The following is an 18486-nucleotide window of genomic DNA, read 5'->3' on the forward strand; positions in this document are numbered from 1 at the left end:
AATAGAAATTGATAAAAGAGGCCAGACGAGAAATTCAGGCAAGGCTTTACTGGGACTCTTGCTGCAGCACAAGGGCATGAAAACAAGTAGCAGGTTCCCTTGCTAAGCAGTGAGGGTGGAGGCGGGTCACTGGGTGGGGCTTGTTGAGGTGGGTGGGGCTTAGGTGGTCTGCCCACCCCCTTGGTGGTGCTGTGTGCAGGGATCATGCTCAGGACCCTGCTTTTGCTCCCAGGCCCTCAGAAGTGGCAGCTGGGTTTTGGCCTTTTTGTATTGTACTGTTCATAATTTGCCCCGACTACCCATGCATGCAGTTATTTTTAGTCCCTTATAGTTCCTTTGTATTCTGTTGCTGGAGGAGACGTTTGTCCAGCTGCAGGCACTGCAGTAAAGAGGCCCAGGTCCCAACCTGTCTCACCACGACCTCCTTGCAGGACAGACGGGGGGATGATCGAGGTTTGTCCTGACAGGCCTCACACTCTGAGTGCCAAAGCCTTTGCCCAGAATTTTCTACTCTGATCTGTTCTCCAGATTAGGAAAGAGAACAGGGCAGACATTTCCTCTGGTTAATACAGACTCGCTTGTGCAGAAAGCATATCACCATTAAGACAGGCTCTTTGGAGAGTTGAGGAGTGTAGCGCTGTGCCTGAGAGCTGGTGGCTCTGTCCAGACACAGAGTCCAGCCTCCCTGCAAGCTGAAATGCTCAGGACACGCCCTTTACAGTTTGACAATAACTGCTCTTCAGCTGGGGCTCAACAGCAAAAGATGCACTGAGACCATCCAGGACCCCCGGGAGGAGGTGGGCTGGCAGGTAGCAGAGCAGGCAGGGACACTGCTGGTCGTGGGTTGGCCTCACTTTCCGGGACCAGAGGAGGGACAGAAGGGCCCAGGTGTACCCCATCCTCTTATGCAGAACCCGCACTCCACGGAGCATGGCCTGAAAGTCAGGGGCTGAACTGCAGCTTCTCCCGTGTTAAATTACTCCCTGGCCTCTCACCTTCCCAGAGAGTCTCCACATGAGCTGAGCAGAGGACCAGCAAGAAAGGTGGCCCTGCCAGCTGGGTTTTTCTCTCTCCACTAGCAAAAGTGGGGGCAGTGAGCCCTTTCTGTATTTGGGGGTTTCAAGAGCCCAGAATTGAAGCCAAGCACCTGCTGTTAAAAGATTTCGAAGCGCTTTATGAGCAGCCAGAGCAGGGGTCTTCAGAATCACCAGGGATCCTGGTAAAAATGCATATCCCTGTTCCTCCCTAGACCCTGAAAATCAGAATCTCTGTGACTGTGGTCAAGATATCTGCATTTTAATCGAGATTCCTAGGTAGTGAAAGGCTTTGCAAAGTCAAAGCCTAACTGCATATTCCCAGAGTCCCCTCTATTGTGCAAAATCAGCCTGCAAGGTGAAGCCCACGTCTCCCCAGGCCAATATGATGAGCACCTAAATTTGAGAACAAATGCTCAAGAGTGGGCATTTTACCCATTTTAGACAGATTGACTTAGGAAAGAACTCAGTCATTCTCCTTGTAACCACATAAGTAGCTGGTCTCTCTACAAGAGACACAAACTCTCACATGCACAGACGGGGTTGTTTTGAAATGTAGATATTATTATTATTATTCAGGTATAGTGAGCCCAACAGATCAGGAGACAGCTACCATTGAAAAGACAGTTTACAAGGAGACCTTCAAGATGGAGGAGGAGTAAGACGTGGAGATCACCTTCCTCCCCACAAATACATCAGAAATACAACTATGTGTGGAACAACTCCTACGGAACACCTACTGAACGCTGGCAGAAGACCTCAGACTTCCCAAAAGGCAAGAAACTCCCCATGTACCTGGGTAGGGCAAAAGAAAAAAGGAAAAACAGAGACAAAAGAATAGGGACGGGACCTGCACCAGTGGGAGGGAGCTGTGAAGGAGGAAAAGTTTCCACACACTAGGAAGCCCCTTCACTGGTGGAGACGGGGGGTCGCGGGGGGAAGTTTCAGAGCCACAGAGGAGAGCGCAGCAACAGGGGTGCGGAGGGCAAAGCGGAGAGATTCCCGCACAGGCCAGCACTCACCAGCCCGAGAGGCTTGTCGGCTCACCCGCCGGGGCGGGCGGGGCTGGGAGCTGAGGCTCCAGCTTTGGAGGTCGGATCCCAGGGAGAGGACTGGGGTTGGCTGCGTGAACACAGCCTGAAGGGGCTAGTGCGACACAGCTAGCGGGGAGGGAGTCCGGGAAAAGGTCTGGAACTGCCGAGGAGGCAAGAGACCATAGTTTCAGGGTGCGCGAGGAGAGGGGATTCAGAGCACCGCCTAGATGAGCTCCAGAGATGGGCGCGAGCCGCGGCTATCAGCGTGGACCCCAGAAACGGGCATGAGACGCTAAGGCTGCTGCTGCAGACACCAAGAAGCCTGTGTGCAAGCACAGGTCACTCTCCACACCGCCCCTCCTGGGAGCCTGTGCAGCCCGCCACTGCCAGGGTCCCTGATCCAGGGACAATTTCCCCGGGAGAACGCATGGCACGCCTCAGGCTGTGCAACGTCACGCTGGCCGCTGCCGCCACAGGCTTGCCCCACATTCCAATTATAACTACCGTACCCCTCCCTTCCCCCCACCTGAGTGAGCCAGAGCCCCCGAATCAGCTGCTACTTTAACCCCGTTCTGTCTGAGCCAACAACAGATGCCCTCAGGCAACCTACATGCAGAGGCAGGGCCAAATCCAAAGCTGAACCCCAGGAGCTGTGCGAAGAAAGAAGAGAAAGGCAAATCTCTCCCAGAAGCCTCAGGAGCAGCAGATTAAATCTCCACAATCAACTTGATGTACCCAGCATCTGTGGAATACCTGAATAGACAACAAATCATCCCAAAATTGAGGCGGTGGACTTTGGGAGCAACTGTAGACTTGGGGTTTGCTTTCTGCATCTAATTTGTTCATGGTTTTATGTTTATCTTAGTTTAGTATTTAGAGTTTATTATCACTGGTAGATTTGTTTATTGATTTGGTTGCTCTCTTCCTCCTTTTTTTTAAAAAAAAAAAAATATATATATATGTATGTATTTTTTTCCTTTTTCTCTTTTTGTGAGTGTATATGTGTATGCTTCCTTGTGTGATTTTGTCTGTATAGCTTTGCTTTTATGATTTGTCCTAGGGTTTTGTCTGTCCTTTTTTTTTTTTTAGTATAGTTTTTAGCACTTGTTATCATTGGTGGATTTGTTTTTTGGTTTGGTTGCTCTCTTCTTTCTCTCTTTCTTTTTTTAAAATACATTTTAATTTTTTTATTTTTAATAATTTTTTTAAATTTTTTATTTTAATAACTTAATTTTATTTTATTTTATTTTTTTCTTTCTTTCTTTCTATTTTTCTCCCTTTTCTTCTGAGCCATGTGGCTGACAGGGTCTTGGTGCTCCAGTCAGGTGTCAGACCTGTGCCTCTGAGGTGGGAAAGCCGAGTTCAGAACATCGGTCCACCAGACACCTCCCGGCTCCATGGAATATCAAATGGCAAAAGCTCTCCCAGAGATCTCCATCTCAACGCTAAGACCCAGCTCCACTCAATGACCAGCAAGCTACAGTGCTGGACACCCTATGCCAAACAACTAGCAAGACAGGAACACAACCCCATCCATTAGCAGAGAGGCTGCATAAAATTGTAATAAGGTCACAGACACCCCAAAACACACCACTGGATGCAGTCCTGCCCACTAGTAAGACAAGATCCAGCCTCATCCACCAGAACACAGGCACTCGTCCCCTCCACCAAGAAGCCTACACAACCCACTGAACCAACCTTAGCCACTGGGGGCAGACACCAAAACAACAGGAACTACAAACCTGCAGCCTGTGAAAAGGAGACCCCAAACACAGTAAGTTAAGTAAAATGAGAAGACAGAGAAACACACACCAGATGAAGGAGCAAGGTAAAAACCCACCAGACCAAACAAATGAAGAGGAAACAGGAAGTCTACCTGAAAAAGAATACAGAGTAATAATAGTAAAAATGATCCAAAATCTTGGAAATAGAATGGAGAAAATAGAAGAAATGTTTAACAAGGACCTAGAAGAATGAAAGAACTAACAAACAATGATGAACAACACAATAAATGAAATTTAAAATTCTCTAGAAGGAATCAATATCAGAATAACTGAGGCAGAAGAACGGATAAGTGACCTGGAAAATAAAATAGTGGAAATAACTACCACAGAGCAGAATAAAGAAAAATAATGAAAAGAATTGAGGACAGTCTCAGAGACCACTGGGACAACATTAAACACACCAACATTTTAAATATAGGGGTCCCAGAAGAAGAAAAGAAAAAGAAAGGGACTGAGAAAATATTTGAAGAGATTATACTTGAAAACTTCGCTAATATGGGAAAGGAAATAGTCAATCAAGTCCAGGAAGTGCAGAGTCCCGTACAGGATAAATCCAAGGAGAAACATGCCAAGACATATTAATCAAACTATCAAAAATTAAATACAAAGAAAAAAAATTAAAAGCAGCAAGGGAAAAACAGCAAATAACATACAAGGGAATCCCCATAAGGTTAAGAGCTAATCTTTAAGCAGAAACTCTGCAAGCCAGAAGGGAGTGGCAGGACATATTTTAAGTGATGAAAGGGAAGAACCTACAACCAAGATTACTCTACCCAGCAAGGATCTCACTCAGATTCGATGGAGAAATTAAAACCTTTACAGATAAGCAAAAACTAAAAGAATTCAGCACCACCAAACCAGCTTTACAACAAATGCTAAAGAAACTTCTCTAGGCAGGAAACACAAGAGAAGGAAAAGACCTACAATAACAAACCCACAACAGTTAAGAAAATGGTAATAAGAACATACATATCGATAATTACCTTAAATGTAAATGCATTAAATGCTCCAACCAAAACACACAGACTGGCTGAATGCATACAAAATCAAGACCCGTATATATGCTGTCTACAAGAGACCCAATTCAGACCTAGGGACACATACAGACTGAAAGTGAGGGGATGGAAAAAGATATTCCATGCAAATGGAAATCAAAATAAAGCTCGAGTAGCAATTCTCATATCAGGCAAAATAGACTTTAAAATAAACACTATTACAAGAGACAAAGAAGGACACTACATGATGATCAAGGGATCAATCCAAGAAGAAGATATAACAATTGTAAATATTTATGCACCCAACATAGGAGCACCTCAATATATAAGGCAAATGTTAACAGCCATAAAAGGGGAAATCGACAGTAACACAATCATAGTAGGGGACTTTAACACCCCACTTTCACCAATGGACAGATCATCCAAAATGAAAATAAATAAGGAAACACAAGCTTTAAATGACACATTAAACATGATGGACTTAATTGACTTTTATAGGACATTCCATCCAAAGACAACAGAATACACTATCTTCTCAAGTGCTCATGGAACATTCTCCAGGATAGATCATATCTTGGGTCACAAATCAAGCCTTGGTAAATTTAAGAAAATTGAAATCGTATCAAGTATCTTTTCTGACCACAATGCTATGAGACTAGATATCAATTACAGGGAAAGATCTGTAAAAAATACAAACACATGGAGGCTAAACAATACACTACTTAATAACCAAGACATCACTGAAGAAATCAAAGAGGAAATCAAAAAATACCTAGAGAAAAATGACAATGAAAACACGACGACCCAAAACCTATGGGATGGAGCAAAAGCAGCTCTGAGAGGGAAGTTTATACCAATACAATCCTACCTCAAGAAACAAGAAACATCTCAAATAAACAACCTAACCTTACACCTAAAGCAACCAGAGAAAGAAGAACAAAAAAACCCCAAAGTTAGCAGAAGGAAAGAAATCATAAAGACCAGAGCAGAAATAAATGAAAAAGAAATGAAGGAAACAATAGCAAAGATCAATAAAACTAAAAGCTGGTTCTTTGAGAAGATAAACAAAATTGATAAACCATTAGCCAGACTCATCAAGAAAAAAAAGAAGACACAAATCAGTAGAATTAGAAATGAAAAAGGAAACTAACAACTGACACTGCAGAAATACAAAGGATCATGAGAGATTACGACAAGCAACTATATGCCAATAAAATGGACAACCTGGAAGAAATGGACAAATTCTTAGAAAAGCACAACCTCCCGAGTCTGAACCAGGAAGAAATAGAAAATATAAACAGACCAATCACAAGCACTGAAATTGAGACTATGATTAAAAATCATTCAACAAAAAAAAACCCAGGACCAGATGGCTTCACAGGTGAATTCTATCAAACATTTAGCAAAGAGCTAACACCTCTCCTTCTCAAGCTCTTCCAAAACATAGCAGAGGGAGGAACACTCCCAAACTCATTCTACAAGGCCACCATCAGCCTGATACCAAAACCAGACAAAGATGTCCCACAGAAAGAAAACCACAGGCAGTATCACTGATGAAAACAGGTGCAAAAATCCTCAACAAAATACTAGCAAACAGAATCCAACAGCACATTAAAAGGATCACACACCATGATCAAGTGGGGTTTATCCCAAGAATGCAAGGATTCTTCAATATATGCAAATCAATTAATGTGATAAACCATATTAACAAATTGAAGGAGAAAAACCATATGATCATCTCAATAGATGCAGAAAAAGCTTTTGACAAAATTCAACACCCAATTATGATAGACACCCTCCAGAAAGTAGGGTTAGAGGGAACTTACCTCAACATAATAAAGGCCATATATGACAAACCCACAGCCAATATCCTTCTCATGGTGAAAAACTGAAACCATTTCCACTAAGATCAGGAACAAGACAAGGTTGCCCATTCTCACCACTATTATTCAACACAGTGTTGGAAGTTATAGCCACAGCAGTCAGAGAAGAAAAAGAAATAAAAGGAATCCAAATCGGGAAAGAAGAAGTAAAGCTGTCACTGTTTGCAGATGACATGATACTATACATAGAGAATCCTAAAGATGCTATCAGAAAATTACTAGAGCTAATTAACGAGTTTGGTAAAGTAGCAGGATACAAAATTAATGTACAGAAATCTCTGGCATTCCTATACACTAATGATGAAAAATCTGAAACAGAAATGAAGGAAACACTCCCATTTACCATGGCAACAAAAAGAATAAGATACCTAGGAATAAACCTACCTAAGGAGACAAAAGACCTGTATGCAGAAAACCATAAGACACTGATGAAAGAAATCAAAGATGATACAAAGAGATGGAGAGATATACCATGTTCCTGGATTGGAAGAATCAACATTGTGAAAATGACTACACTACCCAAAGCAATCTACAGATTCAACGCAATCCCTATCAAACTACCAATGGCATTTTTCACAGAACTAGAACAAAAAATTTCACAATTTGTATGGAAACACAAAAGACCCCGAATACCAAAGCAATCTTGAGAAAGAAAAATGGAGCTGGAGGAATCAGGCTCCCTGACTTCAGACTATACTACAAAGCTACAGTATTCAAGACAGTATGGTACTGGCACAAAAACAGAAATATAGATCAATGGAACAGGATAGAAAGCCCAGAGATAAACCCACGCACCTATGGTCACCTTATTTTTGATAAAGGAGGCAAGACTATACAATGGAGAAAAGACAGCCTCTTCAATAAGTGATGCTGGGAAAACTGGACAGCTACATGTAAAAGAATGAAATCAGAACACTCCCTAACACCATACACAAAAATAAACTCCAAATGGATTAAAGACCTAAATGTAAGGCCAGACACTATCAAACTCTTAGAGGAAAACCTAGGCAGAACACTCTAGGACATAAATCACAGCAAGATCCTTTTTGACCCACCTCCTAGAGAAATGGAAATAAAAACAAAAATAAACAAATGGGACCTAATGAAGCTTAAAAGCTTTTGCACAGCAAAGGAAACCTTAAACAAGACCAAAAGACAACCCTCAGAATGGGAGAAAATATTTGCAAATGAAGCAACTGACAAAGGATTAACCTCCAAAATTTACAAGCAGCTCATGCAACTGAATATCAAAAAAACAAACAACCCAATCCGAAAATGGGCAGAAGACCTAAATAGACATTCCTCCAAACAAGATATACAGATCACCAACAAACACATGAAACAATGCTCGACATCAGTAATCATTAGAGAAATGCAAATCAAAACTACAATGAGGTATCATCTCACATTGGTCAGAATGGCCATCATCAAAAAATCTACAAACAATAAATGCTGGAGAGGGTGTGGAGAAAAGGGAACCCTCTTGCACTGTTGGTGGGAATGTAAATTGATACAGCCACTATGGAGAACAGTATGCAGGTGCCTTAAGAAACTAAAAATAGAACTACCATACGACCCAGCAATCCTACTACTGGGCATATACCCTGAGAAAACCATAATTCAAAAAGAGTCATGTACCACAATGTTCACTGCAGCTCTATTTACAATAGCCAGGACATGGAAGCAACCTATGTGTCCATCAACAGATGAATGGATAAAGAGGTGTGGTACATATATACAATGGAATATTACTCAGCCATAAAAAAGAAATGAAATTGAGTTATTTGTGGTGAGGTGGATGGACCTAGAGTTTGTCATACAGAGTGAAGTAAGTCAGAAAGAGGAAAACAAAAACCATATGCTGACACATATATATGGAATCTAAAAAAAAAAATGGTTCTTAAGAACCTAGGGTCAGGACAGGAATAAAGATGCAGAAGTAGAGAATGGACTTGAGGATATGGGGAGGGGGAAGGGTAAGCTGGGATGAAGTGAGAGAGTGGCATGGACTTATTACTACCAAATGTAAAACAGATAGCTAGTGGGAAGCAGCCCACTGGGAGCTGTGGGAGGTCAGCTCGGTGCTTTGTGCCCACCTAGAGGGGTGGGATAGGGAGGATGGGAGGGAGACGCAAGAGGAAGGATATACGGGGATATATGTATATGTATAGCTGATTCACTTTGTTATAAAGCAGAAACTAACACACCATTGTAAAGCAATTATACTCCAATAAACATGTTAAAAAAAAGAAAAGATCGTTTGCCACTCACAGTTTCTGCTATGGACTGAATTGTGCCTCCACCCGTCACCTCCCCAAATATCTGTGTTGAAGCCTTAATCTGCAATGGGATTGTATTTGGAGATAAGACTTATAAGAAGGTAATTAAGGTTAAATGAGGTCATAAGGGTGGGGCCCTGATCCAATAGGATTGGTATCCTTTTAAGAAGAGACACCAAAGAGTTTACATGCCCTCTCTCTCTGTCTCTGTCTGTGTCTCCCTCTCTCTCTCTCTGTCTCTGTCTCTCTGTCTCTCTCTGTCCTCCATGGAAGGATGGAAGGACACAGCAAGAGGGCAGCTGCCTACAAGAGAGAAAGAGAGTTCTCACCAGAAACAGAATCTGCTAGCACCTTGATCTTGGACTTCCCAGCCTTCAGAACTGTGAGAAATAAATATGTCATTTAAGCCACCCAGTCTGTGGTGTTTTATTGTGGCAGCCAGAACTGACTAATATTTTTCCAAAGAGATGGGGGCATGCCACACCACACAGGGTCACACAGAGAAGCCCCAGGTTTGGTCAGGAAGCAGAGAGAACAAGGGGAAAACATGGGCAAGTCCTTCTTGTGGATTCTGCAGAAAGAAATGGGTGAGGCAGAGTAAGCAGGCTTAGGATTGGCTAGTTTGAATGATTTCAGCGGGTGCTGGAGTGTAGGGGCTGTCCTGAGCTGTCTGGTACATGGCCCTCGGGTGACTGGGGCAGGGGACAGTGCTTAGGGTATGAGAGCCTGGATTGAGAGTGTGGGCTGGATTGGTTAGTTTGCACATAAAAGGTGCATTCCGTCCCAGGTGAGTCTTTTACTGTCTTTAGGAATCAGCTAACCTGGGAGGCACGGTCTGTCCAGGGTCAGCAAGACCCCAAAATGTCAAAGCATCAGAAAAAAAGGCAGGATTAATGCCAGGTAGAGGAGCAAAGGTGAATGGAGACTAAAGACTACTGGAAAGAGGAGAACACAGCAACCGACTGGTCAGGAAGACCGCTAGGAATCAAGACCCACTGTCGACTACGTGCAAGCACGCAGCTCGCTCGCGGTCTTCCCAGAGCACTTTTTCTGCCTACCTGCTTCGGGTCTTGGCACTCAGATCCTTTAAGAAAGCTGTCGTGCCCTCTCGTCTGGCATTGAAGGACACTGTGCAGACAGGATATGGGATCTCCAAAGCCCTCTGAAGGAGAAGCTCCTTGGATTCCTCTGGAACATCCCCCACCACAAAGTAATAAATGGATTCAACCTGCAGAACAGTGACACCAACAGTTTATTTCCCTGACGCACCCTCGCCGTGAACCAGACTCATCGGCAATATACTCTCTATAAACCTGCCTCTTTAAAAAAATAAGTGGGCAGAAAGAAGAGCAGCACTGCTCAATGTTTCATGACGATGTGCTGGGGCCAAAGTCAGTAAGATATTCAAGGCCCGGTGCTAAGAAGTGTCAGGCTTCGCATGGGAAGGATATGGTTGGTGGATTTGGAGAAGAGCTTCCTCTGAGCCCACGAATAAATTATGCAGGTCAGGAGCGGCTATTCTCAAGTCCATGAATGAAGGAAGTGTCGGCCGGCCACTGGGGGCAGGAAGCTTATTAGCAATTCCCTATGGCGGTGCCAGAATTCTGCAGTGCCGGCTCAGGCATCCTCAGTCTGAGGCCGCGTGTGGGAAGGAGGGCATATTCCCAGCTGGTCTCACCTCCGGGACACACACTCACCTGGGGAGGTGAGGCTGTCCTGACTTCACATGGCCAGTCAGGACCCACACCAGGCCAGGAGTCAGGAAACACACACACACACACACACACACACACACACACACACACACACACACACCAGCTTTAAACCAGGAACCTGGGAGATGCATACCTCACCCAGGTAGGAGACGATGCCAAAGTGGTCCCTACTTAATTTAAAGATGTCGATGCCATCCACTGGGCCCCACCCTTAACCACACTGCTCTAAGGGTCTCCCCTGCCACTGAGGAGTTCTATACCTCGGGCAAGTGGTTTAGGTTCAGTTTCTTCACTTGTGAAAAGGGAGATTATGCAGTTGACTTCATGACTGAGCTTAAACAAGATGGCGTACACTTACGTATGTATATAAATCACAGAAAGTAAAACCACAGGTAAAGCCAGGAACACGTATCATCTAAACCTGCCCCTAAAAGCACCCTAAGTGATTGTCTCCACAGATAACTGGGGCAGAAACCCCCAGCAAATATATTGTGTTTTTTAAAATATTTATATATTTGGCTGTGCTGGCTCTTAGATGTGGCATGCAAACTGTTAGTTGCAGCATGCATGTGGGATCTAGTTCCCTGACCAGGGATCAAACGTGGGCCCCTGCATTGGGAGAGGGGAGTCTTAGCCACTGGACCACCAGGGGAGTCTCTGTATTGTGTTTTAAGGGATAAACAGATGTCACCAGCCCTTTAGGATTCATGAGCTTCTAATCACACATCCCCAGTTAGCTGAAGATAAACAGTCAATTACCTCACCTCGACTTCAAAGCTGTGACTTAAAGCTACCTGGCCCAGAGAGAGGTGGGCTGAGGGTCAGCTCCCAGCTGCTTAGGACACCCGGTCTGTGGCAGCAGGGGGCAGGCTGGGAGTTAGGAGACAGCCGGGGTGGGAGCTGAGCCCAGCCTACTTCAGCAACATTCCTCCCCAGGCTGGGCACAAAGAGTCTTCCTGCCCCCATGACTCTCTCTCTCAGGCCCTTTATCACAAAGTCCCTGATTTTCAGAAGTACCTCATGGGAGGTAAAGACTGAGGAAGGTTGTACATTTCTCCCAGTCAGTCACCTGAGAAGCAGAAAAAACACTAACAGGAGGAAGAAAGTGTTCTCCAGATTCCTGATTATACAACTAATACTGTTCTTCCAGAAAATGCATTCTATGTTGCTCTCTTCCCGGTGTTAGACATTACCTTCTGTAAGACGTCTTGAATAGGCTCCACTGAGCTGCAGTTACTAGTTTTCCAGCTGTGTTGGTGCCCAAGTTTAGCATGAGGACAGCTTCATCCTCTCAGAGGGTCTAAGAACACACATGGCTCAAGACAGGGGAACAGACCCAGGGAGCATATTCTAGGGTTTGGTACATCAACAGGGAAGTGAGTGAGGACAAACAACTCTGGCTGGTCTGTCGGCAGCTTCTGACTCCCTCTGTCTCCACCGCATGCTGTGTAAACACAGCTTCTTTGCTCTGGCAATAACCCAAGAGCCTGAAATCCTCACGCAGAGATGTTTTTTCCCTCGAGACTTCAGCAAACTAGAAATTGCTATAGCCAGCAGTGAGTCAGGATTTCCTTTCCTTCATTAATTAAGGCTATGGGATTATTTACTATTCACTAAGGTCCTTACTCAGCTTCTTAGTTGCCTGTGTTTTCGGTCAACTCTCAGTTATCCGTGCTTCAGATTTCCAGGGATATGCTTTCGCAGAGACCAGCTACCTCACCACCATCTGCACACTGCCTTTCTGCCTCTCCTTTCTGCTCGCATAATGACATTTAGAAAAAGAGAGGACGATAAATGTGCTACCTACTACTATCCCCCCAAATTTGGCAAAATGCCTTTGAAAGTGAAATGGCTTTGAGGTCACCTGCTATTGGGGATGATAAGCTAACATAAATTTGAATTCCTGTTATCATGCCCAGTTTACAGATGAAGAAACTGAGGCCTGGACAGGTTATTTGACCCGGGTGAGCAGCCAGTGAACCCAGCCTGCCTGACCTCAGGAACTTCTGTCCTTGCTTTTTTCAGCCACTGCACTCTGTCAGCTCATCACGGCAAGACTGGTCCTCGCGTGTTAGAGATGATGGTGAATCCCAGAACTGGAGAGGCGAGATCATGCGACAAGAAGGTGGCCAGGGGTGGGCGCTGTTTTCATCTCCTTGGTCCCCACACCATCCAAGGCTCCTACCCCCAATCTCACTACCACTGACCAAAAGTTGGGTCCAGGAGGTTGTCTGGCTCAAGGGAATTACCCTCATGGGAATCCTCACTCCTTAACCAGTACCTCTGTGCTCCTTGAGGGCAAGGGGACCTGGAGCAGCTTCTTCACTGACCAGCATCGCCTTAAATGCTGATTTGTACCGAATTTGATAACACCAGACATAGAAAATATTTGGGTTCCATGTAGCTATTTAACCATGACTCAAAAACCCTTGCCACTTTATACTACGTAAAATAGGTTGAAGCCTTTATGTTTTCACTTGAAATGTCTTATTCTGTTGGGCCACATGTTCTGCAGCTTCCCAAGGTAACCTGCAATCCACCTGACCAAGGAGGCCTTGCCATCTTCCCAGCCATGGGTTTTGGGGAAAAGAAGAACCAAACTGGGAGCAGCTGCTTCCACTCTGCCCGCCGTCTGCTCCAGCCTGTCAGAAGCTCCCAAGGCCTCTGGGTGTAAAAATTCCCGCTTTGCAAGGAAACAAAAATGAAAGTCAACCAGAACAGCAGTGAGAGGTCCAGAAAGTTCTGTCTTATCCTTCATATAACTTTGACCATAACAACAGTGTTGACCAACTCCAGAGCTTGGATCTAACTTCCAGATCTTCCCTGTGCCTGTGGCCGCCCTCCCTGGTTCAGCCCATTTGGATTTTCTGACCGCCCCCACCCCCCGCAAGGTGGTGACTGCCCCTTGCTATTGACCCAGCTCCCTTCTCAGATTCCTCCTAACGCCGTTGACCACCACCAACGTTCCGGCCTCCTGGGCTTCAGGACCCCTATTCCAACCCAACATCCCCATCACAGGCATACAAGGCTCAGCAAATTCACCCACCTGGTCCCATGCAGGCCACCTCCCTTCAATTCAAAAAAACTCAAATCTGTACCATAGCTTGGGGATGGGAATCTCTTGGACCCACCTCTAACCCCAAATCTCAAGAATATCGACATTATTTCCTTTCTATTCCTTCACTGTTCAACAAACATTTATCGAGCCCATGCTAGGCACTGCCATTGCTAGGCAATGCTAAGGCAAAGATGAAAAGATGTGATGCCTGTCTGAGCCGCAGCAAGGAAGAAAATGAAATGCCAGGGTCATGACTGACGCGGCCAGTCCTTCTCACTGCCCAGTGGTGAAGGGTCCTTATGGAATCATGTGGGTCTGCCTCTAATTCACCCACTTAGTCTCTCAGTCAATATGATTTTTTTTTTTTAAAGTGAACAAATTTGTGCCTATCAGGTAGATGGAAGAGAGGATGAGAGAACACAAAGAGAAATACAGGTGGCTTTGAAAGCAGAAGGCAGGTCCCTCCCTTAGGTAGCTGGGAATTGGGGCTTTGGATAAACAGCCATCTCTTTCCTAAGGACCCTTCTCGTCCTGGGTCAGCAGGCCATCCAGGGCCTCCTGACACAGCACCCCTCCTCAAAAAGGCCAGGGAAGCTACCAACTTCCAAAAGACGCATCCAGAGACCAGAGGACGCTGCAGAGTAGAAACCCTGTGCCAGACACATGCCTGGGCTCTGAAGGCAACACCAGCCCCTCTAAACATCTCCTCAGTACTCCACGGGCTGCCCTTCCCATGAACCAGGTTCTGTTTTACAGGGTACACCAGTAATTCATCCATCAATGGTGCTCCTCATGTGCCGCTATGAGATACACGACTTAAACAGACCCCACACTCTGCCCGGGCTCTTCCTGGACCCGAAGGCTCACGCTCTGTCATCTGTCTCTGGTAAACCTTCCTGGCCCGCCCATGGTTACAAAGACCAGTCCTGGAGGCCAGTGGCCTCTGGGCATTCTCCTCCATCGTAACCAAGCACAACAGTCAGCCCTCCCTCTTCACGTGGAACGGGTACAAAACCCCAACTTCCCTGTTAATCTTTGAACACAAGACAATACCCACTTTCTTGGTTCCTCTCAGGATCCACTCACGGAGGGAGATGAAAACTCAAAGCAGGTTATCATGAGCAGGAAAAGACTGGGGTTTTAGATTTACTGTTCAAAACATTTCTTAAGCCTTAAATCCTTTCTGTTCATAGCAAACTGCAGCCACATGGATCAACTGGAAACTCACTGGGGTGGACATGAGGGGCTCAGGGCAGAGCAGCAGGTCTTTATGGGAACCATTTCTCTCCCCACCCCTAACACATGCATGCGTTTCCGGTGTTGTTTTTGGCCGCTCTGCAAGATATGCTGGATCTTAGTTCCCCAACCAAGGATCAGACCCATGCCCCCTGCAGCGGAAGCGCGGAGTCTTAACCACTGGACTGCCAGGGAAGTTCTAGTTTTTAATAGTTTTGTTTTTGTTTTTAAAGTCTCATCTTATTTATGTTTTTTTTTTTTTTTTGGCCACACCGCACAGCATGTGGGATCTTCCCCAGTCAGGGATCGAACCCGTGCCTCCTGCAGTGGAAGTGTGGAGTCTTAATTACTGGACAGCCAGGGAAGTCCCCATGCATGCTTTTCTTTACTCCTCATAAGACATAGAGCATAGCATTTTTATATGTGAGGCAGTTGCATTTACTAAACTTTTCCTCAGGACCACAGCCAGATATAAGCTCTGGGTGGAGAATACCATGGTCTGAATATGTTTAGCATCTTTCATACCCCGTGGTCTCTTCTCAAAAGTTTTCGCATGGCATTTGATGACCAGTGCCTGGACGCTACCTTCTTGGTTATTCCTCTTCTACAGAACTTCCCTGGAACTCACTAAATTGTTACACATTTCCTGGGCTAGGGGAAAACCCCCCAGAGAAGGGAGACATACAAACCAGAGGGAAGTAAAATAGAAAGTCAAGGTCACCAGGAAATCTTGCAGTCAGGTCAGGTTGCCAGAGCCACCTATGACCAGGGAGCCAGGTGAACAGACAAAGAAGGAGAACACCCACGTACGTGCGCGCACACACACACACACACACACACACACACCCAAGAGCCTGTGAAATATTCCATTTCTTGAATGCTTATTAAGGTGTCCAGACATTTGAAATTTTACAGATGTTAAAACAAACTTAAAAGGCCAAAGAACAAAATAGCTTGCATTTCGTTCTTCTTTAATGGGAAACATTTGTTCCTCTGGCTTTCTGAGGATAAACAGTATGTTTCCAATTTCAAACCATCACCCTCAGTATCAATAAACACGGTTTGGTGACCACTTGGAGCTCTCCTTTCAAGGTGCCAGCACATGGCCACCTTGCCCAAGAAAGGACTTCTTAATGCAGCAGAGTAAAGCCTGAAAACTGCAGAATCCCTGGGATTCCAGAGTGGAAGAAGCAAGTAAGTATTAATTAATATTAATCAATTAGTAAGGATTAGTTAAGCATCTGTATCCCAAAAGAAAGCAGACCTATCCCTACCTGGGGAGTAAGGCTGGCCTAAGGACCTCATGTGACCAGAGTACTTCCTCTCTAGCCTGTCACTACCCTTAACAGTCCCACCATTAGAGCTGCTCACAAAAACACACACTCTTTATGACAGACTCTAACTCCATCCACCTCACTACAAATACCTCCATTGGATGGAGTTAGAGTCTGTCATACAGAGTGAAGTAAGTCAGAAAGAGAAAAACAAATACAGTATGCTAACACATATATATGGAATCTAAGGAAAAAAAAAAAAAAGGTCATGAAGAACCTAGTGGCAAGACAGGAATTAAGACACAGACCTACTAGAGAATGGACTTGAGGATGGGGGAGGGGGAGGGGTGAGATCTGACAGGGTGAGAGAGTGGCATGGACATATATACACTACCAAATGTAAAACAGATAGCTAGTGGGAAGCAGCCGCATAGCACATGGAGATCAGCTCAGTGCTTTGTGACCACCTAGAGGGGTGGGATAGGGAGGGTGGGAGGGAGGGAGATGCAAGAGGGAAGAGATATGGGAACATATGTATATGTAAAACTGACTCACTTTGTTATAAAGCAGAAACTAACACACCATTGTAAAGCAATTATACTCCAATAAAGATGTTTAAAAAAACACACACACACTCTTGTGGCTAAAAGAGATATAAAACACCACCAGTTAATCACTTCTTCCAGGTAAAGCTTTATATCCTAAAGGTCCCTATCAAAAAGCTTATGTGAATGCATCAGCATTCAAGAACGGATGACACACTGGCTGGGATACACTTCACCTTGGAAAGCACATGATGGACCCATCTGTGAAGAAGAGGAACTGGGAAAGATTCAGAGCATGGATGCTGGGGAAACCCTATTTCCTCATCCTCAAGGTTCAGTGAGGAGTCTTCCAACCTCTCCTCCCATAAGAGATGGGTTTATCTAATTGTCAGGAGAGCAAGAGTGGAACTGAAGCATTAGAGATGCACACTGACGGCCTCATTCCCTTCCTTTCTCGATGCTTGGGGGCTGGGAGCAGCACGTGGCTCTCCTGGCAGCGGCTAAATGAGGGTCTGCCCTGCGGCCCCAGTGACGCCCCCCAGGGGAAGCCCAGCCAGGCTCAGGTGTTAGAGTCTCATTTTGGTTGGTCCAGCTCTGCCATCACCAGAGATGCTCTTTTGATCCCTATCTGGGGCCTGTCACCTATTTATCAATTGGTTCCAAATTCAGAGGTGAACAGGATTAAGACTGCTGGGGCTCTTGAATGCCAAGGATGCAGTCTCTGTGGGATGCAGCTGGAAGGGCCCAAGCTCAGCTGGAAGGCAGTATGCGGATACTGAGTGTGAAGGAATAAGCGTGAAGCCACCTTCGTGACGTGGGAGCAGACACGGACACACACTTACCGATTCGTCTTTCCCCGCCTCCAGCAGAGCGTCTAAGTGGCTAGTCTGGCTCAGAGCCAGCTCAAAAGGCGATTTCTCAACCCAGCTGATGGCAGCGGCTATGGATTGTGCCGTCACAGGAACAGCACCTTCCTGCCATTTCACAGGCTCTTGAGAAACCCTGAAAGGGACCGCATGGGGCTGTCACTGGCAGTGGTCAATGTAGCTGTCAGCCCTCAGTCTCACAGCTACGAGCAGCAAGACACCCAATGTCACCAGAGCTGAGAGAAAGAAAACACAGCTCCCAGCCCTCTCAAAGTTACCGAGAAAACAGGCGAGCTGTTTAAGGCAGGTTTCCAAAGCACTATGACCTTCCATAAGCTGTACTGACTGGGAAAAACAACGTTTACAGGATAATTTAAAAATCTCAAAAATTCGAACATTAACAATTGCATTAAAATTACTGAGGAACGTGCACAGGGAACTACACTCAGTATCTTGTAATAACCTATAATGGAAAAGAATCTAAAAAGGAATATATATATACACATATATAAAACTGAATCACTTTGCTGTATACCTGAAACTAACATCACATTGTAAATCAACTATATTTCAATAAAAAATTTTTAATGTCAATATTATTGAGGAAAGTTATTTTCATAAATAGGAAGGTTTAGATGCAACAGTCTTCTGTGAATAGTAAGTTTATAAGGATTCACAGCATTAAGATTTGCAAATCAGCAACAATTTTGTTACTCCACAATTTTATTTCTAATTCTTTTATTACATTGTTTTCATTGTTCTGAAAGATTCCCATCAGTTACC

General features: G+C 44.9%; 1 protein-coding gene across 1 annotated transcript in view; it reads right to left on the bottom strand.

Moving 5' to 3' along the window:
• The window catches only part of VWA3B (von Willebrand factor A domain containing 3B), a 215020-nt gene that overhangs the window by 167328 nt on the left and 29206 nt on the right, over window positions 1-18486 (bottom strand). The window contains exons 5-6 of the mRNA XM_082427390.1: window positions 17680-17839; window positions 10068-10237 (exon numbers count right to left, since the gene is read on the bottom strand). Coding sequence (XP_082283516.1) covers window positions 10068-10237; window positions 17680-17839 — 330 coding nt within the window. The remainder of the gene's footprint in view (window positions 1-10067; window positions 10238-17679; window positions 17840-18486) is intronic.

The sequence above is a fragment of the Balaenoptera physalus genome, assembly GCF_965194825.1.
Source record: "Balaenoptera physalus genome assembly, chromosome: 15".
Classification (NCBI taxonomy): domain Eukaryota; kingdom Metazoa; phylum Chordata; class Mammalia; order Artiodactyla; family Balaenopteridae; genus Balaenoptera; species Balaenoptera physalus.